This window comes from Erinaceus europaeus, chromosome 12, assembly GCF_950295315.1.
Source record: "Erinaceus europaeus chromosome 12, mEriEur2.1, whole genome shotgun sequence".
NCBI classification, from domain to species: domain Eukaryota; kingdom Metazoa; phylum Chordata; class Mammalia; order Eulipotyphla; family Erinaceidae; genus Erinaceus; species Erinaceus europaeus.
In genome coordinates, this window is record NC_080173.1 from 84,215,185 (window position 1) to 84,242,097 (window position 26,913).

Here is a 26,913-nt window from a genome sequence, read left to right on the forward strand (position 1 = left end):
TGAGGCTCTGGAGGCAAAAGAAAAAAAAAGATAGAAGGGGTTATCTGTATTAACTGCAGGGAATAATGCACTTTAAACTTTCATAAGAAAGTTCAATATTTCTTTTTTTTACTAGAGCACTGCTCAACTCTGGCTTATGGCGGTGTGGGGGATTGAAGCTGGGACTTGAGAGCCTCAGGCATGAAAGTCTCTTTGCATAACCATTATGCTATACCCCCACCCACTTATTTATTTATTTTTTAAGATTTTATTTATTTATGAGAAAGATAGGAGGAGAGAGAAAGAACCAGACATCACTCTGGCACATGTACTGCCGGGGATCGAACTCCAGACCTCATGCTTGAGAGTCCAAAGCTTTATCACTGCGCCACCTCCCAGACCACAGAAAGTTCAATATTTCACAGTGAATTTTGCAATGTAATTCTGAGCTACTCTTTCACATTGTAAAATCAATGTGACACCTCCTTCCCAACCAGTAAAAAATCCATGTTTGGGCAAATCAGTAGCTCCTATGAGCAGTTAGTTCCATGTAAGTGGATTAAATCCAAGCAGATCCTCTACACGGAGAAATCACTTAGTGGAAAACATACACAGCAACAGGCCACATTACAAAGGAACGGAGTGTGAATACTCATTATTGGGTTAAAAAAACCCTTCATGTGTGATGCATCTCCACTAGCTCTGAAGAGATGCCAGGATGGAAAGAAGTTTCTGCTCTAGATAAAACTGACGTGTGATGTACAAATTCACTTAATCTGGTAATTAAGAACTGTTTACCCCACCTGCAGGGGAGTCGCTTCACAAGCTGTGAAGCAGGTCTGCAGGTGTCTATCTTTCTCTCCCCCTCTGTGTCTTCCCCTCCGCTCTCCAGTTCTCTCTGTCCTACCCAACAACAACGACATCAATAACAACAACAGTAATAACTACAATAAAACAACAAGGGCAACAAAATGTAATAAATATTTTTTTAAAAAAAGAACTGGTAACTGAGCATATAAAGAAATGTTGGGCCAGTAGGAAGCAAGGATTTTATACATTTATTACTTAATCAAAATATCCTAACTTGGAGGAAAAGAAACAAAACATCAAATTTGGTCAGTTGTTTCTTACATTTTGAGAGTCTCTTCTTGTTGAAACACGTTCTAGAGAAATACTGTGTTTGTAATGCGCAGATTTGCAGAAGACTATTAAACCTTGTCAAAAGAAAGCTTATGCAAGGTGTGTGTGGCTTCTTTTTTGGGTCTGCATTCCTGTCTCTACAGAATGATGTTCAGAATATACTCAATACTAGTATTCTCTTTGCCATTAATTCAGGAAGATTTACTTTCTTGGTAATTTATTTATATATATTGTATACTCTGGTTTGTGATGGTGCTGGGGGTTGAACCTCGGAGCTTAGAAGTTTGTGAACAACTTTTCAGAAAGTCAGTAATGGTAAGAATAACTTGATCAGAATAAGATGCAGGTCAAGTTCAAGAATTCCGTAAAGAAAAGGCATGGGCAAGTGCTTTATCTACCATGTTATCTCCAAGTTCATCGATTTGAAATTGTGTTGTGAGAGATACTAGAGTAGCACTAGCTCACCTGGTCAGATGCTATGTCTTGCTCTATGCTTCATCCAAATCCTAGCCTCAGTGATACATGGTTTATTATTTATTTGTTTATTTGATAGAGATAGAGGTACATCCAGAAGGGTAGATAGAGAGGGAGAGAGACAGATACCTGCTTCATAACGTGTGAAGATCTTCCCCCACCCACTGCGCTGCAGGTGGAGCCTGGGGATTCAACCCAGGTCCTTGTGCATCATAAGGTGTGCTTTAACCAGGTGCGCCACTACCTAGCAACAAAGTCCCAAAACCTAGATATAGACCAAGTCCCCTGAGATAGAGCATATGTTCACACGTATCCATAAGCTAGGGCAAAATATATACCTGAAAGCAAAAGTACACACTAGTCTGTCGCGAGTACCCCCCAACACTTCATCTGCACTATTTCAGCCTTTACGTCCATAATTGTTTAACAGTTTGTTTGGCTTTGTATGTTAACTCTCTTCAGCCACCCGGTTCCAGATGCCAGCATGATGCTGACCAGACTTCCCTGGACAGACAACCCCACCAATGTGTCCTGGAGCTCCGCTTCCCCAGAACCCCACACTCCTAGGGAAAGAGAGAGGCAGGCTGGGAGTATGGATCAACCTGTCAACGCCCATGTTCAGCTGAGAAGCAATTACAGAAGCCAGACCTTCCACCTTCTGCAACCCACAATGACCTTGGGGCCATACTCCCAGAGGGATAAAGAATAGGAAAGCTATCAGGGGAGGGGATGGGATACAGAGATCTGGTGGTGGGAATTGTGTGGAGCTGTACCCCTCCTATCCTTCGGTTTTGGTAATGTCTCCTTTTTTAAATAAATTTTAAAAAGAAAAGGTAACTTAAAAGATTTCTGGCTGTCTTTATTCCGGAAATAAAGATAATTAAAAATAAAAAGGGTGGGGGTATAGCATAATGGTTATGCAAAGAGACTTTGATCTTTCATGCCTGAGGCTCTCAAGTCCCAGATTCAATCCCCTACACTGCCAAAAGCCAGAGCTGAGAGCGCTCCGGTAAAAAAAAAAAAAAAAGCAAGGGGGTTGGGCGGTGGCGCAGTGGGTTAAGTGCATGTGGCGCAAAGCGCAGGGACCGGCATAAGGATCCCGGTTCGAGCCCCCAGATCCCCACCTGCATGGGAGGTCACTTTACAGGCAGTGAAGCAGGTCTACAGGTGTCTATCTTTCTCTCCCCCTCTCTGTCTTCCCCTCCTCTCTCCATTTCTCTCTGTCCTATCCAACAACGAATTGCGTCAACAAGGGCAATAATAATGACCACAACGAAGCTACAACAAGGGCAACAAAAGGGGGAAAAAAAATGGCCTCCAGGAGCGGTGGATTCATGGTGCAGGCACCGAGCTCAGCAATAACCAAAAAAAAAAGCAAGTTCACTCCCTGGGTTTCAGGGCCTCCTCGGGAGGCTGCCCTGGAGGCCTCCAGTAGGGGGCGCGCTGACTCCATCGTGCCTTCCGGCCTGTTAAGCCAAAGAGCGGCGCGCTTCTCTTGAGAGCCGGACTTCCGGTGGGGAGCCCGTTCGCGCGGTTCTGGTTGTCCTTTCCGCCCCCTGCACGTGTCTGCAGCCGCCGAGATGTTCTCTTTTCTGCGCTCTGCACCCCGCCTCCTAGGCTCCGCGGTCGCGGGGCTCCGAGCCGCCGCGCTCTCCCTGCCGCTCCAGCAGCTGCCGCAGCCCGTATCCCTGCCGTGCGCGCGGCCCTTCGGCCTGTTGGGTGTGCGCGCGGGGTCGGTGCGCCAGCCCGAGCTCCTGCGCCCTCCGAGGCCCTGTGGCTGCGGCTGCGGCGCGCTGCACACGGAAGGTGAGGGCCCGGCTGGTTGTGAACTGAGCTAAGATCCCCAGAACAACTCGCTACTTGATGGCTTAGAATGATGGGCTTTCCTTTTTTTTTTTTTTTTCCTTTTAACTAGAGCATTGGTCAGCTCTGGCTTATGGTGGTGCGGGGATTGAACCTGGGACTGTGGAGCCTCGAGCAGGAGTGTCCCTTTGCATAACCATTATGCTGTCTAATCCCACCCCCGATGGGCTTCGCTTTTTCTAAATCATGTGGGTTTTCATTGTAGGGGACAAAGCTTTTGTTGAGTTCCTCAATGATGAAATTCTGGCGGAAAAGAAGATACAGAAGCATAAGTCCCTCCCCAAGATGTCTGGAGGTTGGGAACTGGAAGTGAATGGGACAGAGGCTAAATTGGTGCGGAAAGTTGCTGGAGAAAAGTAAGTACTGGGTTGGGGACTCTCTGAGATTAAGTTTGGGGCCTAGCCCAGCTGTTTGGGTCTTGAGTAATTACTGTTCAGCTCTGGTTTGAGTGGTGCTGGAGGTTGAACCTGGGGCCTTTGGTGCCTCTGGCATGACAGTCTTTGCACAGCTATTATACTGGCTCCCACCCACATCTTCACTCTTAGGCACGAGATACCTATGCCTTTTCTACTCTTTTCCCTCCTCCACCCCCTTCAGCTATTATCTTAGGGCAAATGACAGCCAGTACTGGACCCATTACAGGTAATCTTTGAAAAAATACTTGAAAGAGGCCAGGCAGTAGCACAGCGGGTTAAGCACACATGGCACTAAGCACAAGAACTGGCATAAAGATCTCAGTTCAAGCCCCAACTCCCCACCTGCAGGGGGGGTGTCACGTCACAGGCTGTGAAGCAGGTCTGCAGGTGTCTTTCCCTTTCTGTCCTATCCAACAGTAATAATAAGGGCAGCAAAATGGGGGGAAATGGCCTCCGGGAGCAGTGGATTTATAGTGCAGGCACTGAGTCCCAGCAATAATCCTGGAGGCAAAAACAAAAAACACTTGATAGGACAGAGAAAATTGAGGGGCAAAGGGGAGACAGGAAGAGAGGTTATCAGTTATCACGGGCTCAGTGCCTGCACTACAAATCCACTGCTCCTGTGGCTTTTTTTTTTTTTTTTGATAGAACAAATTGAGAGGTGAGGGGAAGAGAGACACTTGCAGATTTGCTTCATCACTTGTGAAGCTTCCCCCCTGCAGGTGGGGACTTGAACCAAGGTCCTTGTGCACGGTACCATGCTCAGCCTGATGTGCCATCGTGATGACCCACTCCTGCCAGTAATGTTCCGATGAGTGTAAGTGCACTTGTGTCCAGTTGCTTAGCAGTGCTGCAGAAGAGATTCTATCTAGTAGAGGCGGCCAGAAATTGAGAAGGGGGAGATAGATAGACAACGTACCTGCAGCCCTGCTTCACCACTCAGAAATCTTTCCCCCTTCGGGTGGGGACCAGGGCTCAGCTGAGTTGTTGCTCATTGTAACGTGCTCTCAGTCAGGTGCACCACCACCGGGCTCTGCTTATGGGAATTTTTATTCAAGTCTTGGACCCTTGTTGTCCTTACATAACACTTTCCCCTGGGCAGGGGTAGATAGCATAATGGTTATGCAAAGAGATTGTCATGACTGAGGATTCGAAGTCCCAGGTTCAGTGCCCTGCACCACCGTAAACCAGAGCTGATCAGTGCTCTGGTAAAAAAAAAAAACTTTTCCCCAAGTCCTTTATTGCAGCATATTGGGGCTTCTTCTTCTTTTTTTTTTTTTTTTAATAAGACTTTATTAGTGAGAAAGAGAAAGAACCAGACATCACTCTGGTACATTGTTGCCAGGGATTGAACTCAGGGCCTCATTCATGCTTGAGTCCTATGCTTTATCCACTGCGCCACCTCTCAGACCACGGGAACACAGTTTCTCTATTTTATATTATAATATATAATATATTATAATTATATAATAATTATAATATATAAGTATTATAATATGTTATAATATATATGATATATATCATATATATTATATGTATTATATATTATATTATATATATTATATTATAGAAGTAACCAACATGTGACTGTATTTGGCTGGGACAAAAAGATTTTATTCTTAGTATCAAGAGAAAACCAGAGTATTACTCTGACATATACCCTACAGATTGAACTCTGGGACCTCATGCTTGGAAGTTCATTGTTAAACTCACTGTGTGGTCACTTACCTGACCAGTCAGATTAATAGTTTAAAAACAAACTAAAGGGGCTGGGTGATGGCACACCTGGTAGAGCGCATGTTACAATGTGCAAGGACTCACGTTCAAGTCCCCAGTCCCCACTGGCTTCATGGGTGATGAAACAGTGCAGCACGTGTCTCTCTTCCTCTATCCCCCCCTTCCCTCTTGATTTCTGGTGTCTCTATTCAATAAATAAAGATAAAAAAAAAAAACATACCAAAAGGGCTGGAGAGATAGCATAAAGTCATGTAAAAGATTTGCATACCTGAAGCTCTAAGGTCCAGTCCCTAGCACCACCACAAACCAGTTGTAAGCACTGTGGGTGTGGCCCATAAGATAAATAAACAAAATAGATTTTTTTGCTTGGTTGGTTTTTTTACCAAAGCACTGCTCAGCTCTGGCTTATGGCGGTGCAGGGGATTGAACCTGAGACTTTAAGATTTTTTCCCTTTCTAGGATCACTGTCACTTTCAACATTAACAATAGCATTCCATCAACGTTTGATGGGGAGGAAGACGTCGCCCAAGAGCAGAAGGGTGAAGAGCAAGAGGTAAGCTTATAACCGTGAGCAGCCTGTTAGCAGACTTCATGCATGTTTTTTAGTTTCTCAAGTGCTACAAGAGTGAAGACGAGAGAAACCATCCTTGGGGCCTCTATATACAGAACAGCAGTTTCTGGCCAGCTTTAGCATTAAGATTCTCTGGCTTTTCCAGGACTAAATTACTGGGAGCTTAGACTTGGCTTTCTGAATGGAAAGGAACTGAATCTGATGCTGTTGTGCTGGTTTGAGTTTGGAGATTATTATTTGGGTTTTTTTTTTTTTCTTTTCCCAAGGAAAGACAAGTAACACCTGAGCCATTCAACCAAGGTAGCAAGATTTTTTTTTTAACTCTATTATTGCTGTTACTTTTATTTATTGGATAGAGACAACCAGCCAGAAATTGAGAGGAAGGGGGAGAGAGACCAGGAAACACCACTTGTGAAGCTTTCCTCCTGCAGGGGGGGCTAAGGGCTTGAACCTAGATCCATTTGTGTTGTCATGTGTGCTCAGCCAGGTGTGCCACCACCTGGCCCCCTTTTATTTTTTTAATGAAAGAGGAAGACCAGAGGTCTGGTTTTATGATTGTCCTAAGGATTGAACCTGGGCCCTCACAGCCTCGAACATGGGATCCATTTGCATGAACATGCTATGTTCCCAGCCCCAAGATATGTTAAGCAGCAGGTTTTGACAAGGAGAGATCTTTGCATGTGTTGCTAGTCCTTTTGACTAGGCTTGGGTATTGCCGAGTTTTAAGAATTGCAAGCATTCTTGAAACCAGTAGGGTACTCTAGCAACCTTGGGACATTACTGAACTCATATTCTTCTAAGCTTTTTTTTTTGTTTTTTTTTTTAAGTACTTATGTATTTTGAGATAGACGAAAGACATGGAAGAAACACCAGAGCACTGCTCAGCTCTGGTTTATGGTGGTACGGGAGGTGGTTCGGGGTGTGTGGGGGGGTTTGAACCTAGGACTTAGGAGTCTCAGGCATGAGAGTGTCTTTGCATAACCATTATGCTGTTTACCCCACCCTAGCTTTTTGTTTTTAAAGATTTATTTATTTTTGCCTCCAGGGTTATTGCTGGGGCTCAGTGCCTGCACCATGATTCCAGGGCTTCTGGTGCCCAGGCCATTTTTTCCCCTTTTCGTTACCCTGTTTTTGTGTTTGTTTGTTTTTTTAATCGTTGTGGTTATTATTGTTGGTATTGATGTAGGATAGGACAGAGAAATGGAGAGAGGAAGGGAAGACAGAGGGGGAGAGAAGATAAGACACTTGGAGACCTGCTTCACCATCTGTGAAGCGACTCCCCTGCTGGTGGGGAGCTGGGGGCTTGAACTGGGATCTTTATGCTGGTCCTTGCGCTTTGCCCCATGTGCGCTTACCTTTTTTTTTTTTTTTTTTTTTTTTTTACCAGAGCACTGATCATCTCTGGTTTATGGTGGTGCAGGGGATTGAACCTGGGACTCAGGCATGACAGTCTGTTTGCATAACCATTATGTTATCTATCCCTGCCCTGAAAGTCTTTTTTGTGCAACCATTATACTATCTTCCCCAGCCCTCCAACTTGTTTTTTTCTTTCATTCCCAGTCTTCTGAATGACCTGCTCATGACTTTGATACTGAAAAGACTTTGGCTTCCTTATTGGGAACATTGTAACAAAGTCCTTTGTTTTTAAGATTACTTATGAAAAGGAATCAGCATTGCTCTGGCACATGTGGTGCCCAGGGATTGAATCTGGGACTTTAAAATGAAGAATCCAGTGATTATCACTGCTACCTCAGGGCTACAATAAGTCTTTTTTTTTTTTTTTTTTTACTTACTTTCCCTTTAGTTGCGCTTACTGTTTTTCGTTGTTGTAGTTATTATCATTGTTAGATAGGACAGAGAGAAATGGAGAGAGGATGGGAAGACAGGGAGAGAAAGACAGACACCTGCAGACCTGCTTCACCACTTGTGAGGCCCCACCATCCTCCCCCGCAGGTGGGGAGCCAGGAGCTCGAACCGGGATCCTTACACCTGTCCTTGTGCTTTATGCCACGTGCGCTTAAAATAATATACTGATCATAGTGGTCTTCAGGACTGAACTGTAGGAGCCAGCGAGTGGCATCCCTGCTTGGACCGAACTGTGTTCTCTAGTAGTACAATCTCTAGTAGACAACCATCCTCTGTCAGCAGTGATACCTACACTGGCTTGTTTTTCTTATCTTCCCAGTCTGAATTGACGTCAACTCCCAATTTTGTGGTTGAAGTTATAAAGGATGATGGCAAGAAGGCCCTTGTGCTAGACTGTTACTATCCAGAAGATGAGGTATGTAGGTTTTCAGCCTTATGCCACTGGCATGTCTAGGACAAAAAAATACTGAAACTGGAAGTCATCCCTTTGACATGTGTGGCTTTTCTTGGAAAGCCCTTCAGTTTCCTCAAATACTATTTTTTTCCCCTCAGGTTGGACAAGATGAAGAAGAGAATGACATTTTCTCTATCAGGGAAGTGAGCTTCCAGTTTACTGGCGAGTCTGAATGGAAAGACACAAATTATACACTCAACACAGAACCTCTGGACTGGGTGAGTATGCTTGAGATGGGATTGTTTTTACATGGGTGCCGCAGATTATAGAACTTGATTTTGGAGCTGCTTAAGTATGGGTACCAGTTGACTTTGATTCAGATAGAGCAGAGTCTTACATCACTTCCATGTGGTTCTGCGTTGCAAACCTGGCCCACACAGATGGCCCTACTGAACTCACTTTCGTGGCACTAAGTTTCTTTTACTAAATTACCATAATTTAGTAAATATTATTTCTCCTTGTAGGCTTTGTATGATCACCTAATGGATTTCCTTGAGGACCGAGGGGTGGACAACACTTTTGCTGATGAGCTGGTGGAACTCAGCACCGCCCTGGAGCACCGGGAGTACATCTCTTTTCTTGAGGACCTCAGAGGCTTTGTTAAGAGTCAGTAACTGTATGGCAGGCTTTGGCCAGTGAACAAAATAGACATTGAAGTCAGACACGTATACTGGTATAATTTTTATCCTCCTATCATGGAAAATAATTCAAATTTAAATTATTTGTTACCCTCTTGATTTTTGTATAACATGACAGACAATAAAATTGGCTTATCTCCAAGATCTTTTGTTTGTATTCTACTCCATTATGAAACAAGCAGAGATGTTTGAAAAGTTTTAACACAAAATAAATAAAAGGTTGTTATTATTTACAAGGCCCCACCTCAGATGAGACCAGCTGTTTCCAACCCAGTAGACAGATGCCGTCAGGACTGGCTCTACAGGATCATAGTCCAAATACCACAGGCCTATGTTTAAAAAGAAAGAAGTATCAGTTACACTCCTAGAAAACTACTTCTGGAATTCTGATCTTGGATCTATATCCTGTGGCTTGAGAATCACCAGCAGTGTGGCCTAGGAAGTGGTGCTGTGGATAGATAGAGCATTAGACTGAAAGCAGGAGACTCCAGGTTCAATCCCCAGCATTACATGTGCCAGAGTCATACTCTGATTCCCTCTCATAAGTAATCTTAAAAGTAAATTCATGGGGCCGGGTGGTAGCACAGTGGGTTAAACGCATATGGTGTGAAGCACAAAGACAGGCATAAGGATCCTGGTTTGAGCCCCGGCTCCCCACCTACAGAGGGGTTGCTTCTCAGGCAGTGAAGCAGGTCTGCTGGTGTCTTATCTTTCCCCCTCTGTGCCTTCCCCAACCTCTCTCGATTCTCTATCCTATCCAACAATAGCAACAATAACGACATAGGCAACAAAAAATGGGAAAATACAGCCTCCAGGAGCCAAAATCCTCCAGGAGGATTCATGGTGCAGGCACCAGTCCCAGCAATAACCCTGGAGGCAAAAAAAATCACCTGCAGGGGGGTCGCATCACAGGCGGTGAAGCAGGTCTGCAAGTGTCTTTCTCTCCCCGTCTTCCCCTCCTCTCTCCATTTCTCTCTGTCCTATCCAACAATAACAATAATAACCACAGTAACAATAAAAAAAAAACAATCAGGGCAACCAAAGGGGAAAAAATAGTGGATTCATGAGCTCCAGCAATAACCCTGGAGGCAACAAAAAAAATGGGTCGTGCACATGACAAAGCAGGTGCCCTCTCAGATGAGCTATCTTGAAACTCCCCAGTCTTTCTTCTCTAAAAAAATAAAATAAAATAAGGTGGCACAGTGGATAAAGCACTGGACTCTCAAGTGTGGGGTCCTGAGTTCAGTCCCCGGCAGCACATGTACCAGAGTGATGTCTGGCTCTTTCTCCTACATTTCTCATGAATAAATTTTTAAAAAATTAAGCAGAATTAGGTAACTTTAAAAAGAAACTTAGTTAAATGTTCACTGATCAGGTAAGTACTATTTGACATTAAAAACAACTGTAGGGCCTGAGCACTGGTACACCCAGTACAGTGCATTACCATGTGCTTAACCCAGTGCACCACTGCCTGCCCCACCCCCTTTTTGATAGCGTGAGAGAAAGAAACCGAGAGGCAGGTAAAGAGAGAGAGAACGAGAGACACTTAGCACTCCCATTGCTTGTGAAGCTACTTCTGCCGGTGGGCCTGGGGCCTTGAACTAGGGTCCTAGTGCATGACAATGTAAATGCCCTACTGGGTGAGCCCTCACTACCTGACCCTGACTTTCATTTGTCTATGTATGTAACTTCTTCCGCTGTAGTTTAAACAACCTATTTGAAGTTATTATTTCTACGGAAGTAGCAGCAGAAGCATTTCACTGACCCACTTTTACCACTGGGTCTCATGAGAAACTCACCAGACAGCGCATGAAAAGACTGGGGTGTTCTTCTGCCATTACCGTGACTGAAAATTCAGGTGTGTGACGACAGTATAAACTGTGCTCATTCATACTGTCCTCTAAACGGGCACGAAGTTTCTCCTCTGTCAACTCTGGAGACTAAGAAGTAAGAAAGTTAATCTACAACCTAGACTTGGCTATTTCCTAGTCAATAGTTTGAAAGTCCTGACTTCTCACACCAATTATTAAGCCAATACAGTCTGTCTAATCTCGTGATGGCTTAATTCTTTGAGCCTTTATAAATGCTCTTGGAGTCGGGCGGTAGAGCAGTGGGTTAAGTGCAAGTGGCGCAAAGCGCAAGGACCGACATAAGGAATTCCAGTTCGAGCCACCTGCAGGGGAGTCGCTTCACAGGTGGTGAAGCAGGTCTGCAGGTGTCTATGCTCTCCTCCCCTCTGTCTTCCCCTCCTCTCTCCATTTCTGTCTGTCCTAGCCAACAACGATGACATCAATAATAGTTACAACAAGGGTAACAAGGTAATAAATAGATATATTAAAACATCTTTAAAAAATGAATGCTCTTGAGTCAGGGACTGGACAGTGATGTACCCAGCTGAGCACATGCATAACCATGTAAGGGCAGGTTCAAGTCTCCGCTCACAAGTGGCAGAATGGTACTACAGACGTTTCTCTCCTGATCCTCAAGTTTTCCCTGTCCTATCACATAAAAAGGAAAAAAAAAATACTGCTGGCTCTGCTTTGCCATGGGCATGACTCGGGCTGAGGCCTGACACCCAAAGCACTGGGAGAAGTTTTGGTACTAAAGTGCATTTTCTGTCTCTGTGTGCAAAAGTCTTTTTGTGTAACTATTATAATAGCAGGTGGGGAGCCGGATGCTCGAACCAGGATCCTTACTCTGGTCCTTGCACCCGACACTCCCGCCACTGTACTTTACTTACATATTATGTAAACTAACAAAACAGGTGGGTAAAATTATGCTTCTCTAAAAGATCTTTTATTTCTATATTTTACCAGAGCATTGCTCTGCTTTGTCTAGGGTGCCAAGGATTGCCTTGCAGTCTCAGGTATAAAAGTCTATTTTTTTAAATATTTATTTTATTTATTTATTCCCTTTTGTTGCCCTTGTTTTTTTATTGTTGTTGTCGTTGTTGGATAGGACAGAGAGAAATGGAGAGAGGAGGGCAAGACAGAGAGGAGGAGAGAAAGATAGATACCTGCAGACCTGCTTCACCGCCTGTGAAGCGACTCCCCTGCAGGTGGGGAGCCGGGGTTCGAACCGGGATCCTTATGCCGGTCCTTGTGCTTTGCGCCACCTGCGCTTAACCCGCTGCGCTACAGCCCGACTCCCTAAAAGTCTTTTTATGGGAGTCAGGTGGTAGTGGAGCTGGTTAAATGCACCTGGCTCGCAAAGCATAAGGACCGGCATAAGGATCTCAGTTCGAGCACCCAGTTCCCCACCTGTAGGGGAGTCACTTCGCAGCTGGTGAAGACATAGCAGGAGAGAAAGATAGACACCTGCAGACCTGCTTTACCACTCATGAAGCGACCCCCCTGCAGGTGGGGAGCCGGGGGCTTGAAGTGGGACCCTTGCGCGGGTCCTTGTGCTTCGTTCGTACTAGTGTGCTTAACCTGGTACACCACTGCCCAGCTCCCTCTCTATCTCCCATCCCCCCTCTCAATTTCTGCCTTACACAATAATAGATAAAAAATATTACACAAAAATAAAGAAAAAGGAAATAGATGTATGTGGGCAGAGGAGGTGTAAAGTTTCTGTCTGGGACACTCACATGAGAGGGAATGCGCAGGCCACACTGACAGCTGACCACACCATCTGCTACTCTCAGGTTGCACCTGCAAATGGAATCGGGATCCCAGAGCATCATGGCCAGGAGACTGAGAGCCTCAAGCATTTCCAGGCAATACATGTTGGGAGTTAAACACACTTGTCTTGGAGTGGGTAGGAATCAGCAAAGCTGAAAAGGTTGGAAAACTCTTACTTTGTACACACAGGGCAGATGAGGGGGTTTGCTTCCCACTCAGCAAGAATAATGTTGAGATTCTTTTCATCAAATTGCAGGTTCTTCTCATATTCCCTGATGATAGACTGTTCTGAAAGACAGAGAACATTTGGAGTGCCTCCTTCATCCAGACCGTCCTGGTGTTAATGCTAAGCTTCACTCTACTTCTTTTCTTTCTCTCACAGAGGCAGAGAGAGAAAGAGAGAGCAAGCACAAGCAAGAGACCACAGAACCAGAACTTCCTTCAGTGAGGTGGGGGCCGGGCTCGAACCTGGGTCACATGCCATGCCAAAGCACAACTCTGCAAGTGAGAGCTATTTTGCCAAACCTAAGCTTCACACTCAACAGCTCCCTCCACTGAATGAATAAATAAATACATAAATAAGTAAATAATACAAAATGCTACCAGTCACTAGCTGACTTGTCAGCCTAGCTTTATCTATCTTGTGGGAGCCTGCTCCCCCGTCTGTCCTCTTCCTTATGAGCACATGAGGTGACAAGCTGAGCCTGAGGTCCCAGGAGACAGCTCTCACAAATCATTGGCTGCCAGAGGAACAGAGCTGTAGAGTGTCAGGGTTCCAAGGGCAGCTGGAGGAAGTTGACAAAGGATGCTTACTTCTGACACCAGGCCTACCCTGCTGAATCCGGTGACCTGTTCTCCAACATCGATATACTCAAATCCTGTGCTCAGAAACTACATTCACTCATTCATTCAGCATACCTTCAATAACACTGTGTGGTAGGGAAGGGGATAAACATTAATAAAGGGGGGTGCATCTCAGATGGCTGAATAGGGAGGACCTGTGTATACCTCCTCTTGTGATAACAGCAGAGCTAAACCATCAGCGGGGAAACAGATGTGAATCTCAGATGAGCAAGCTCTCACAGAATAGGGAATTGGCCAGTACCCTGGTGGTAAGACACAGAGAAAAGCCCTATCCAAGAAAGAAACCGCACCAAACAAGCTACAAAAGAGAAGGTATCTGAGGGCCAGAAGCTGGTGCACCTAGTTAAGCACTCACATTAAAGTGCACAAGTTCAAGCCCCTGGTCCCCACCTGCAGGAGGGAAGCTTCATGAGTGATGAAGCAGTTCTACAGGTGTCTCTCACTTTCTCTTATCTTTCCTGGCCCCTCTCAATTTCTCTGTCTATCCAGTGATAAGATTTAAAAAAAAAGAAAAAAATTTAAGAAAAGAGAGAAAGTATCTCTTAGGTGTGGAACATTAATCTGGGATGTTGTGGGGGGGGGGGTGTTTTATCAAACTACCAGTACCTTCCTAATGCCCTCTGCAATCTTACTAAGAGTAACAAAGGTGGACACCATATTGAAATCCAATTGCCCTATTAACAGACTCAGCAAGTTTCAGATTTTTGCCATAACAAAGGATTTACCAAGATTGCTAAACCCACTCATGTGATAACTGTCTAATAGATCATTATTTCCTGGTAGTCGGGCGGTAGCGCAGCTGATTAAGCACAGGTGGCGCAAAGCGCAAGGACTGGCATAAGGATCCGGGTTCGAGCCCCCGGCTCCCCACCTGCAGGGGAGTCGCTTCACAGGCAGTGAAGCAGGTCTGCAGGTGTCTATCTTTCTCTCCCCCACTGTCTTCCCCTCCTCTCTCCATTTTGCTCTGTCCTATCCAACAATGATGACAACAATAATAACTACAACAATAAAACAAGGGAAACAAAAGGGAATAAATAAATATTAAAAAAATTAGAAAGGGTGGAGGGTAGAGAGCATAACGGTTATGCAAAGAGGCTCTCATGCCTGAGGCTCCAACATCCCAGGTTCAATCCCCCGCACCACCATAAGACAGAACTGAACAGTGTTCTGATAAAAATAAAAAATCATTATTTCCCAGGAGAGTAATTACTGGGACTCAGTGCCTGCATGACAAATCAAGGACTCCAGGTGCCCCTGGAGACAGAAACGGGGTTGTGGGTGAATACAGGAAAGAAAGAAGGGTACCTGCAGCACTGCTTCATTGTTGGCAAAGCTTCCCCCTGCAGGTAGGGACTGAAAGCCTAAAATAATTTTTTTTCTTTCCTTTACCAGAGCACTGCTCAGCTCTGGCTTATGGTGGTACAGGGGACTTAACCTGGGACTTTGGAGCCTCAGCCATTAAGAGTTCCTTTGCATAACCATCATGTTCTCTACCCCCCTCCCAAAATAAATCTTTTAAGTAACCAAACATTGGGGGCTTGGAGAAAATAGCATAGTGGTTTACACAACCGAATTTCTTGCCTAGGCACAAGAGGTCCTAAATTCAATCCCTGACACCATCATGAACTGGAGCTTGAGCATATCTCTGCTCTGCTCTGGGAAAAACCAACCAACCAACCAACAAAATCAAACGTCAGACCTGGGAGTGTTCAGTTATTATCTAGCTGGATTTGGAAGCAGGAGACTCTGATTTTGATCTCTGGCAACCCATGTGGCAGAGTGATACTCTTATCTTTGTTTGTTCTCTCTCTGTCTCTTTTGCCAGAGCACTGCTCAGCTCTGGCCTATGGTGGTGTGGGGGACTGAACCTGGGACTTTGGAGCCTCAGGAATGAGAGTCTCTTTGCATAACCACTATGCTGTCTACCCCTGCCACTCTTTCTCATTCTTTATCTTGTAATAATAAGCAAAAAATCAAATATAAAAAGAAAACTCAAGGAACGTACAGTACCACTGGAGTCAATATGTCACTGCAATAACAAATGTAACAACTAGCAGCACGCTTTACTATGTGTTAAACACTAGTTGAAGCCATTCACATGATTAACTTCTTCGGTATCAGTACTCATATTTTAAAAGGAAGGCACTGGAATTGGGTTGTGCACACCTGCTTGAGCACACACATTACAGTGCACAAAGACTGGGGATCAAGCACCACGTCCCCACCTGCAGAAGGGAAGGTCTACAAATGGTAAAGCAGTATTGCAGGTGTCTGTCTCCCTCCCTCCCTCCCTCTCTCTCTCTTTATTGCCACTAGGGTACTGGCTGGGGCTCAGTGCCAGCATGATGAATCCATTGCTACTGGCAGCCATTTTTCCCATTTTTAAAAATTTTTATTGGATAGGACAGAAAGAAATTGAGAGGGGAGAGGGTGATAATAGAGGGAGAGAGAGAGACAGATACTTGCAGACCTGGTGTGCCACTTGTGAAAATTCTTCCCTGCGGGTGGGGAGTGGGGTTCAAACCCAGATCCTTACACTCAGTACTATATGTGCTTAACTGGGTGTGCCCCCATTCAGCCCCTGTCTCCTTTTCTTTTCTATATTTTATTCATGAGAAAGATAGGAGGAAAGAAAGAACCAGACATCATTCTGGTACATGTGCTGCTGGAGACTGAACTCAGAACCTCATGCTTGAGAATCCAATACTTTACCCACTGTGCCACCTGCCAGACTACTCTGTCTCCTTTTCTATCTCCTACCATCATCTTGAAATAGTAAATAAATAGTAAATAAATATACAATTTTTAAAATAAATAGATGAATATAAAATGAAGACACTGAGGCACAAAGAAATTAAGAGCTCTGTCCAGAGTCAGCCTGGATGGTGACAAAGTGGTTAGAGCACTGAAATTAAAAGCAAGAGGTTCTGAGTTCAATCCCCAGAACTATAAGTAGATGGGCAGCTAAGGAAACAGCTTAACTGATAGCTTTCGACCTTCATGCTTGAGGGTCCTGGTTCAATCTCCACCACTGGAGTGGCACTCTGGCTTGGCTCTCAGTCTTTCTGTCTGTCTCATGTGCACACACACACACACACACACACACACACACACACACACACACACACACACTCCATTACATATATATAAATAACTCTTCATTTCTCTTTTCTTTTCACCAAAGCATTGTTCAACTCTGACTTGGGGTGGTGCTGGGGAACCAGACTAGCTTTGGTGCCTCAGGCATGGAAGTTACTTTGCATAGCCATTATGCCATCTGTCCAGCTCCCTACATTCTCTTCAACTATTATTTCAAGGGCACTCATAAGGAAGGAGTAAATTGTATCATGGAGTAAAGTCTGAGCATAAGGTCTGATATACTTGAGTCAAGAATTCATGGTGAAAACAGAGTTTTTCTGGACGCCCGACTTAAGATGGAAGTACAGGGGAGTTATAAACTAATTTTGTTGAGGGCCGGGCAGTAGCACACCGAGTTAAGTACCCATAGTACAAAGCGCAAGGTTCCATCCATTCAAGGATCCAGGCTTCAGCCCACAGCTCCCCACCTGTGGTGGGGGAGGGGGAGCTGCTTCACAAGCAGTGAAGCTGGTCTGCAGGTGTCTGTCTTTCTCCCCCTCCCTTTTCAATTTCTCTGTCCCATCCAATAAAATGAAAAAAAAAAATGGCTGCCAGGACCTTTGGATTCACAGTGCCTGGCACTGAGCCCCAGAGATAACCCTGGCGGCAAAACAAACAAACAATAACCTAATTTTGTTTAGGAAAAGGGTCAGCATTCGAGCAGTTACATATAGGCAGGAAAACTATTCCCAGAGGTTACCTTGGTCAAACAGCTCCTGCTGGATCTCCTCTAGCTCACTCAGATCTATCAGCTCCTTCAACTGCAAGAAAAAAGTAAAATTCTAATAAGCAAACAAGTCCTGTATTTGGAGGCAAGCTTGAAGGACGCAGCATTACCTAAGGAAATCAGTCTGGTCCTTCTACCGACTACTCTGTTAGTGGAACAATTTGATCATTCTGAGAAAACATCAACGAATAATTAAACTACCCAGTGACAAAAATAATGGCACCAGATTTGAGCAGAAGCTTGTTGTTAAAATTCGGAGGCTCTGGCCAGGCTGGCTTGCTTCACGGTGGTGAACAGAGACGCGGAGACAACGGCTGGGCAGGGAAGCTGTATTTCTTTATTCAGGAACAACGATTCATAAACTAAGACAAATTAATCACCAAACAGAACTCTGCTGTCTCTTTGCGGCGGCACAAACACTCTCTCTTACTCTTGAACTCAGGAACTCTCCAACTCTGGAACTCTGGAACTCTACTCTGGAACTCAGGAACCCTCTCTTACTGGGGAACCCTCTGAAACTCTGACACACTGGAACTCTCTCTTACTCTGTAACCCTGAAACTCTTGAACTCAGGAACTCTCTGGCCCTCTCTCTCTTCCTCTTGAACTCATGAACTCAGGAACTCTGTCACTCTGGAACTCAGGAACCCTCTCTAGGGGTTCCTTGGGGCGGGGCCAAGCAGGCCGGCGAAATTAACAGGACTCATCCAATTCTCTTGGCGGGGGAGGGCTAGAACAAACCAATGTAAAGCATACGACAGAAGCTAAGTATGCCTTTCTTACAAAGTTAAGTGTGCACTAGAAAGATCCTAATCTTTGTAAATTTCAGAGGGATGGGGCTAGATGGTGGTGCATCTGGTTGAGTGCATATGTTATCATGTGCTAGGACTCGGGTTCAAGTCTCAATTGCAATGGGGAGCTTCATGAGCAGTGAAGAAGTGTTGCAGGTGTCTCTCTCTCCCTATTTCCCCCTTCTCTCTTGATTTCTTTTTTTTAAATATTTACTTATTCTTTTGTTGCCTTTGTTGTTGTTATTATTATTGTTGTTACTGATGTCATCGTTGTTGGATAGGACAGAGAGAAATGGAGAAAGGAGAAGATAGAGAAGGGGAGAGAAAGATAGACACCTGCAGACCTGCTTCACCGCCTGTGAAGCGACTCCCCTGCAGGTGAGGAGCAGGGGGCTTGAACCGGGATCATTAAGCTGGTCCTTGTGCTCTGAGCCATGTGTGCTTAACCCGCTGCATTACTGCCCGACTCCCCTCTCTTGATTTCTGTCTCTATCCAATACATAAATGAATTTAAAACATTTCAGAGCCACTCTATCAAGTATGAGGGCTATCGCAACACTAGTTGTGGTTCTACAACATAATATTAGGCATATTAGAAAACAAAAATAATGTACTGAATGACAAAGCACCACTACAGATAGCCTTGATGTTTTGACAACAGTTACCACATTTTCTCACATACACCTCACAATACTAGCATTATTTTTCAATTTATCTTGTTAGAGACAGAGACAGAAAGTGTAAGAGATCACAGCATCAAAACTTCCTTCAATTCGAGGAGAGGAAAGGCAGGCCTGGAACTGAACTGTAGTCATGGAAAAGCAGCTCACCATCCAAGCAAGCTTTTCTGCCAGTCCAGCTTCTTCATTTTACATATGCAAAGACAACAGAACAGAACAAAACGAAAAGGTCAAGGGGCTGGGTGGTGGCACCCCTGGTTAAACACACACTATAGTGCATAAGGACATTACAATGTGCAAGGACCCAGGTTCAAGTCCCTGGTCCCCACCTGTAGGGGAGCTTCATGAGTGGTGAAGCGGTGCTGCAGTGTCTATCTCCCCCTTCCCTCTTGACTTCTCTATCCAATAAATAGTCAAAGATTTTTAAAACTTAAAAAAAAAAGAAAAAACTCGGGGAGTTGGGCGGTAAGCACAGCAGGTTTAGCGCATGTGGCGCAAAGCGCAAGGATCCGTCTAAGGATCCCAGTTCGAGCCCCCGGCTCCCCACCTGCAGGGGAGTCACTTCACAAGCGGTGAAGCAGGTCTGCAGGTGTCTGTCTTTCTCTCTCCCTCTCTGTCTTCCCCTCCTCTCTCCATTTCTTTCTGTCCTATCTAACAATGACAACATCAACAACAACAGTAACAACTAAAAAAACAATAAAACAAAAAGGGCAACAAAAGGGAAAATACATTTTTTAAAAAATAAAAAAAAACCAAACTTCAAGGAGACAGAATGAAGTTAAGAGTCAGCAGAAAAACCAGAATCAGAATTCTAGAAGCTTGACTTCTGCCAATGCTCTTCCTGACACACACGGGAAATTGTTTCTTACCCATACCCACTTCTCAGTTCTGGTTGAGATTACAGTCAGAAAGTTCCCGGAGACATTATTTTAGATTTATTTCATGTAAGTTATAGTTTCAAACTAACTGTGAAAGAATAAGGGACCGGGAGAAAGGGATCAGAGCTACACTCTGGCAAATGAAGTGATAGGGATCAACTTTGGGATCTCAAGTTTGGAAATCCAAAGCTCTCCCACTACGCCACCTCCTGGGTCACTGCAGACTTTATAAAAGGGGAGATTCTGCAACTGGGAAAGTGGTGCAGTGGCAAAACTTTGGACTGGCAAGCACGAGCCCCAGAACTTGATCCCAGGCACATTTGCCAGAGTGCTGCTCTGGTCTCCCCACTGACCCCATCTCTGTCTCATGAAATAAATTATCTAAATCTTAAAAAGAGTGAAATTCCTAGTCCATGCTTACTAAATTAAATTTCTCAAGTGCTGTGCCAATGAGTTAAATTCCCTAAGTAATTATGGTGCAGTGACTCAGCAGGTCAATAGACTGTATTCAGGAACCACTAATCTAGAAGACTTTAACAAGAAAAGTAATAGGACCCTGGTTAAAGGCAGTTAAGAATCACAACTGAGGTGGTCCAGGGAGGTGGCGCAGTGGATGAAGCATTGGACTCTCAAGCATGAGGTCCTGAGTTCCATCCCCGGCAGCACATGTACCAGAGTGATGTTTGGTTCTTTCTCTCTCTCTTCCTATCCCTCTCATTGATAAAAAAAATATTTATATATATATATAAAAAAAGAGTGGTCTGGTAGCACATGTACAAGAGTGATGTCTGGTTCTTTCTCTCTCTCCTATCTTTCTCATTAATAAATAAAATCTTTAAAAAAAAAAAGAATCAGGACTGAGGGTTGGGTTGGAGACAGGAGGGTGGCTGGGTTTAGAGGACTTGGGTACACAGGCCTAGAGAGGGCATTAGCCAGACTTTTTGTTGTTGTTGTTGTTAAATGACAAATAATTTATTACGCTTCCTTTCTTGCTCAAATACCAGATGTCCCGAACATCTGGTATTTTTGACACCAGAACACCTCCCCTGGAATCACATTCAGCCTGACCTGAGCCAGGGCCTCTGGAGAGCTCTTCACTGGCTGCCAAGCGTTCCACTCTTCTTCCATCACCTCCTGCACCAGAAGGGCGGTCTGAGTGCTCCCTGGTACGTTGCCCTCAGCCTGGCGGTATCTGTTCAGAACTCTGTCGCGGCTGTTTCTCATTCTCTCCAGGCATCCCTAGGAAGAAGCAGAAAGATTTTTTTTTGGTCTCTTCTTTTCCAAAAAATAATTCCATTTTTAAAAAAAAGCAAAACCAGTCCAGGGGCTGGGTGGTGGCACACCTGGTTAAGCACACATGTCACAATGTACAAGGACTGAGTTTGAGCCTCTGATGCCCACCTGCAGAAGGAAAGCTTTGCATGTGGTGAAGCAGTGTTGCAGGTGTCTGTCTCTCTGCCTTTCTATCACCCCCAACCCTTTCGATTTCTGGATGTCTCTATCCAATAAAGATCTTTTTTTTCCTTTAAAATATTTATTTATTTATTCCCTTTTGTTGTCCTTGTTTTATTGTTGTAATTATTATTGGTGTCGTCGTTGTTGGATAGGAAAGAAATAGAGAGAGGAGGGGAAGACAGAGAGGGGGAGATAAAGATAGACACCTGCAAACCTGCATCATCGCTTGTGAAGTGACCCCCCGCAGGTGGGGAGCCGGGGGCTCCAACTGGGATCCTTATGCCAGTCTTTGCCCTTTGCGCCACGCTGCACTACCACCTGACTCCCTCAATAAAGATCATTTTTAAAAAATCTAAAAATTTGGTCCTTAGTCACATGCAGGTAAAGTGAAATCATGCTTTGCTCATGTATTCCCAGATCACCAATTCCATGTGCTCTCTTAGATGCCAGGGTGCTACACTGTGCTGCTTATGTGACATTTATGTTGTTTTCCCGAGTCCTGTGACTCCAGAGATAACTATGGCAAATGCCTTCCTGGATAACAGTGATTCTCAATTTGAGGTAATTTAGTTCCTTAGGCAGGACAGTTAGTTGCGAATTGTCAGAGAGATGGAGCCCCGGGCTGGGTCGAGGCCTAGAACCTCTACATGGAGTCCTGAGAGGGTGGACACCAAGCCCTTCCCACCAGAGGCGGTTGGCCTGTCCCTTCCTGATCACGTGGACCCAGATGGCACCAAGATTCCAGACTGGGATGGGGGCTCCCTCCTCACAAGTTCCTTAACTCGTGACCAAGAGCCGGGCCAGCGCCTGTTGGGGACCTATGTGTTCTTACCCTACTGGCATGGCGTGCTGTGGCATGAGGTGTGGCTCTGTGACTGCATGGCGATTACATCCCCTCCCCTAACCTCGCTGTGACTCTGAAGCGCTCCCGGAGGCCTGTGTCTTTCTCAGCGCAGGGAATGTCTGCAGACACTTGAGTTACTACTCTAGCTCTCGGGTTTCTGACATCTGGTAAGTAAAAGATGGTGGTGCCAAGTGCAAGGACCGGCGTAAGGATCCCGGTTCAAGTCCCCGGCTCCCCACCTGCAGGGGAGTCGCTTCACAGGTGGTGAAGCAGGTCTGCAGGTGTCTGTCTTTTCCCCCCTGTCTTCCCCACCTCTCTCCATTTCTCTCTATCCTACCCAACAACAACAATAATATCTACAACAATAAAACAAGGGCAACAAAAAGGAATAAATAAATAATAATAATAAATAAGGGATGCTGCTAAAAATTCTACAATGGAGGGGCTGGGTGGTGGCACACCTGCACATCTTACAGTGCTCAAGGAGCCAGGTTCAAGGCCCTGGTCCACGTGCAGGGAGAAAGCTTTGTGAGTAGTGAAGTGGGGCTGCAGGTGTCTCTCTTCCTGTCTTCCTCTCCCCTCTCGATATCTGGCTGTCTCTCTCCCATGAATAATAAATAAATAAAGATGAAACAAAAATCATCTCCAAATGGATCAAAGACCTGGATGTTAGACCAGAAACAATCAAATACTTAGAGGAAAACATTGGTAAAACACTTTCCCACCTAAACTTCAAGGACATCTTTGATGAAACAAACCCAATTGCAAGTAAGACTAAAGCAAAAACAAATCATCAAATTGAAAAGCTTCTGCACAGCCAAAGAAACTATCACACAAACAAAGAGACCCCTCATGGAATGGGAGAAGATCTTCACATGCCATACATCATACAAGAGACTAATCACCAAAATATACAAAGAGCTCAGCAAACTTAGCACCAAAAAAGCAAATGACCCCATCCAAAAATGGGCAGAGGATATGAACAGAACATTCATCTCAGAGGAGATCCAAAAGGCTAGCAAACATATGAAAAACTGCTCCAGGTCGCTGATTGTCAGAGAAATGCAAATTAAGACAACACTGAGATACCACCTCACCCCTGTGAGAATGGCATACATCAAAAAGGACAGCAGCAACAAATGCTGGAGAGGCTGTGGGGACAGAGGAACCCTTCTGCACTGCTGCTGGGAATGTAAACTGGTCCAGCCTCTGTGGAGAGCAGTCTGAAGAACTCTCAGAAGGCTAGACATGGACCTTCCATATGATCCAGTAATTCCTCTCCTGGGGTTATACCCCAAGGACTCCACAACACTCAACCAAAAAGAGGTGTGTACTCCTATGTTCATAGCAGCACAATTCATAATAGCTAAAACCTGGAAGCAACCCAGGTGCCCAACAGCAGATGAGTGGCTGAGAAAGCTGTGGTATAGATACACAGTGGAATACTATGCAGCTATCAAGGACAATGAACCCACCTTCTCTGACCCATCTTGGACAGAGCTAGAAAGAATTATGTTAAGTGAGCTAAGTCAGAAAGATAAAGATGAGTATGGGATGATCCCACTAATCAACAGAAGTTGAGAAAGAAGATTAGAAAGGGAAACTAAAAGCAGGATCTGACTAAATTGAAAGTAGGGCACTAAAGTAAAAACCTTGTGGTGAGGGGGAGGGTAGACATGCAGCTTACTGGGCCGGCGGGGGTGGGTGGGAGGGATGGGACACAGTCTTTTGGTGGTGGGAATGGTGTTTATGTACACTCCTAGTAAAGTGTAGTCATATAAATCACTAGTTAATATGAGAGGGGGAAAAGTTGATTGTATGTTCTCGAAGTTTTTAAAACACAGACTGAGTCTTTAATATATAGGCCGTGTCTTTGACATCCGGACTCTCTCAAAAGCCTAGACCAAGTAGACCAGAAATAACCGGTGGCACAGCTGCATACAAGATACTGGGTACTATACAGCAACCCCTAACAAAGGGACTTTTCAAAGTTAACCCAATTACCAAATAATGTGATGATGATAATAACTATCTGTTTCTTCTTGAACCCTAAGACAGCAGGAACCTCACATTTCCACTATAAAGCCTTTATTTCCCCCAGTCCTGGAACCTTAGGGTGGGGTCCACTTTCCTGCATGCTCCTCTCAATTCATATCAAATAATATTGCATCTGCCGATTGCAACCTAATCAATGCAGTGATTGCCACCTCAGCATGCTTCAGCTCAGACTGTGTCCAGAGACTTCACGTGTGGAATGACAACCCTTCAGCTTCATTACTCGGGTGAGACCTTTCCTTTCATAGTATTCTCTAATTCCATTCCAGGTGGTTCACTTCCTAACAAAGTCCCAAAACCTAGATATAGACCAGGTCCCCTGAGATAGAGGGTATGTTCACACGTATCCATAAACTAGTGCAAAATATATACCTGAAAGCAGAAGTACACTAGAGTTTACTTTGCAGTGAGTACCCCCCAACACTTGATCTCCACTATTCCAACCTTTGGGTCCATGATTGCTCAACAATTTGTTTGGCTTCGTATGTTAACTCTCTTTTCAGTCACCAGGTTCCAGATGCCATCAGGATGCCGGCCAGGCTTCCCTGGACTGAAGACCCCACCAATGTGTCCTGGAGCTCTGCTTCCCCAGAGACCCACCCTACTAGGGAAAGAGAGAGGCAGACTGGGAGTATGGACCGACCAGTCAACGCCCATGTTCAGCGGGGAAGCAATTACAGTAGCCAGACCTTCCACCTTCTGCAACCCACAATGACCCTGGGTCCATGCTCCCAGAGGGATAGAGAATGGGAAGGCTATCAGGGGAGGGGATGGGATATGGAGATTGGGTGACAGGAATTGTGTGGTGTTGTATCCCTCCTAACCTATGGTTTTATTAATGTCTCCTTTCTTAAATAAAAAATTAAAAAATTAATAAAAATTTTAAAAATTCTACAATGCACATAATATTCCCCAACTTCACCCCTTAAAAAAAAAAAAATTACCGTCCTTAAAATGTCAACAGTAAATGTTGTAAATAGTCACTCCGAGCATCTCGTGACTTTCCTGGGACAAATCCACCACTTCAAGGATCCTGGAGAGGAAGGCGGCACACCAGGAGCCAGGCGGAGTTCAGAGTGACCTACAACTCGGCTCAGGCTCGGTAGCCAGGCACGGAAGAGAGGATCTGACACTTGTCTCTGGAATACAAGTGGCTTCTCTCTCTCATGGGATAGACAGACAGACAAACAGACGGATAGAGAAGATAGGTAGACAGGTGATAGACAGAAAAGATAGGTAGATAGGCAGACAGACAGAGAAGCTAGGTAGATAGGTGATAGACAGATAGAGAAGCTAGGTAGGTAGATAGGCAGACAGACAGACACAGTGCCTCATCGGGGGCGCCCCTGGTTGAGCGCACACACTACAGTGAGCAAGGACCCAGGTTCAAGCCCCTGGTCCCCACCTGTAGGGCGGCAGGTGTCTCTCTTGTCTTTGTCCCTCCATATCTCCCCTTCCCTTCTCAATTTCTGTCTTTATCCAATAATAAATCAATTAATTAATTAAACAGTAATAATGTGCTTCTGTTAACATCGTGGTGTCATTTCTGTCATTGTTGAGGAGTGGTCACGGCTACTTCAAATTTAAAAACAAACCCGAATCCAAAATGAAAGCTTCTTCCTAGGATTCGTCAAAGTTCCTCTCACACCCCGGAGCCCAGAAACTCCGGAGGCAGCAGGGCGGCGGGTGAAGCGGATCCAACGGTGGAAATTCTGGGGCGGTCGGCAGGTCCTGGAGCCCCCCTATCACTCGACAGGCACAGCGGCTCCCAGAAACGACGGAGTGACGGTGGCTCACTCAAGGCTTCCCAATCCCCACGCTCACCTTTTTGAAAGTCTCTTTCCAAGGAGGAGAACCCGCCAGTTTGTACAGAGAACGGTGGGGCGACTTGGACGGCTCAGCCATCTCTTCGCGGGAGACGCCACCGGCAGACCCCGCCCCCAACAGCGCGCGGAATCCTGGGAGTTGTAGTTTAGTGCTGAGCGCAATAAATAGCGAGGAATTCTGGGAACTGTTTCCTTATTGGCCAACCCTACGCGAAGGCAGATTTGGGGCCACCCCAAGGAATGACACCTGTGAGGTCAAGCCGTCCCAGATTAGGGGGGGGTTTTGTATATTTAAGATAAACCAGGCAACCCCCCCCTAATAAAGAAAAAATAAAGGAAAATATATAACAAAGATAAATAAGGTCGAGGTGCCTAGTACGCAACTAGATACTTAAGTTCCAGGCTCTACCCTAGGCACTGGATTTTCAGTAACGTCTTCGCTTTTTAAAAATTTTTTTTAGCTCGGTGGTGCTGGCACTACAAATCCACTGCTCCTGGCGGCCATTTCTTTCATTTTATCTGATATGACAGAGACATTTGAGAGGGGAAAGGGTAGAAAGACCTAGAGACCTGCTTCACTGCATGTGAGGCGGGGTCGGGCCCCCTGCCAACAGATGGGGAGCTAGAAGCTCCAACCGGGATCCTGCGCTTATGTGCGTTTAGCCCGGTGCGCCACCGTCTGGTCCCCAACCGCCGTCGCTCTCTCTAAGCAGGCGTTTAACCGGTCACTCTACACCCTCCTCCTCTGGCGTCAACATAAACTCTTAACCAACGACTGGTAGCCTTTTGGGGATGCCGCTTTCTGATAGGCTATCCTGGCTTTCGCTCCCATTCGTGCTCAGTGATTGGCCGAGGTAGTGGACGGTTAGCCGCGGATTGGCTGCGCTCAGCGGCG

The 26,913-nt window shown here is 45.3% G+C and overlaps 2 protein-coding genes across 3 annotated transcripts; one reads left to right on the plus strand and one right to left on the minus strand.

The window, feature by feature from the left end:
• The first annotated feature begins 3,093 nt into the window (after nt 1-3,093).
• C1QBP (complement C1q binding protein) lies at nt 3,094-9,282 on the plus strand. The gene is made up of 6 exons (XM_007521267.3): nt 3,094-3,399; nt 3,662-3,812; nt 6,069-6,162; nt 8,366-8,461; nt 8,599-8,718; nt 8,965-9,282. The coding sequence occupies exons 1-6, from the start codon at nt 3,174-3,176 to the stop codon at nt 9,112-9,114; spliced, it is 837 nt and encodes a 278-aa protein (XP_007521329.1). The 5' UTR covers nt 3,094-3,173; the 3' UTR covers nt 9,115-9,282.
• Nucleotides 9,266-26,596, minus strand: RPAIN (RPA interacting protein). 2 transcript variants are annotated; one of them, XM_007521276.3, is made up of 7 exons: nt 26,017-26,337; nt 20,907-21,077; nt 17,464-17,524; nt 12,938-13,049; nt 12,728-12,791; nt 10,938-11,078; nt 9,266-9,467 (listed from the first exon to the last, which is right to left on the minus strand). In XM_007521276.3, exons 1-7 carry the CDS (start codon nt 26,095-26,097, stop codon nt 9,438-9,440), a joined length of 660 nt encoding a protein of 219 aa, XP_007521338.2. In that variant the 5' UTR covers nt 26,098-26,337; the 3' UTR covers nt 9,266-9,437. The 2 variants fall into 2 exon arrangements, with proteins under 2 accessions (XP_007521338.2, XP_060060242.1); XM_060204259.1 differs by lacking the exons at nt 9,266-9,467; nt 12,728-12,791 and having other exon boundaries at nt 10,943-11,078; nt 26,017-26,596.
• Between the last annotated feature and the right edge of the window lie 317 nt (nt 26,597-26,913).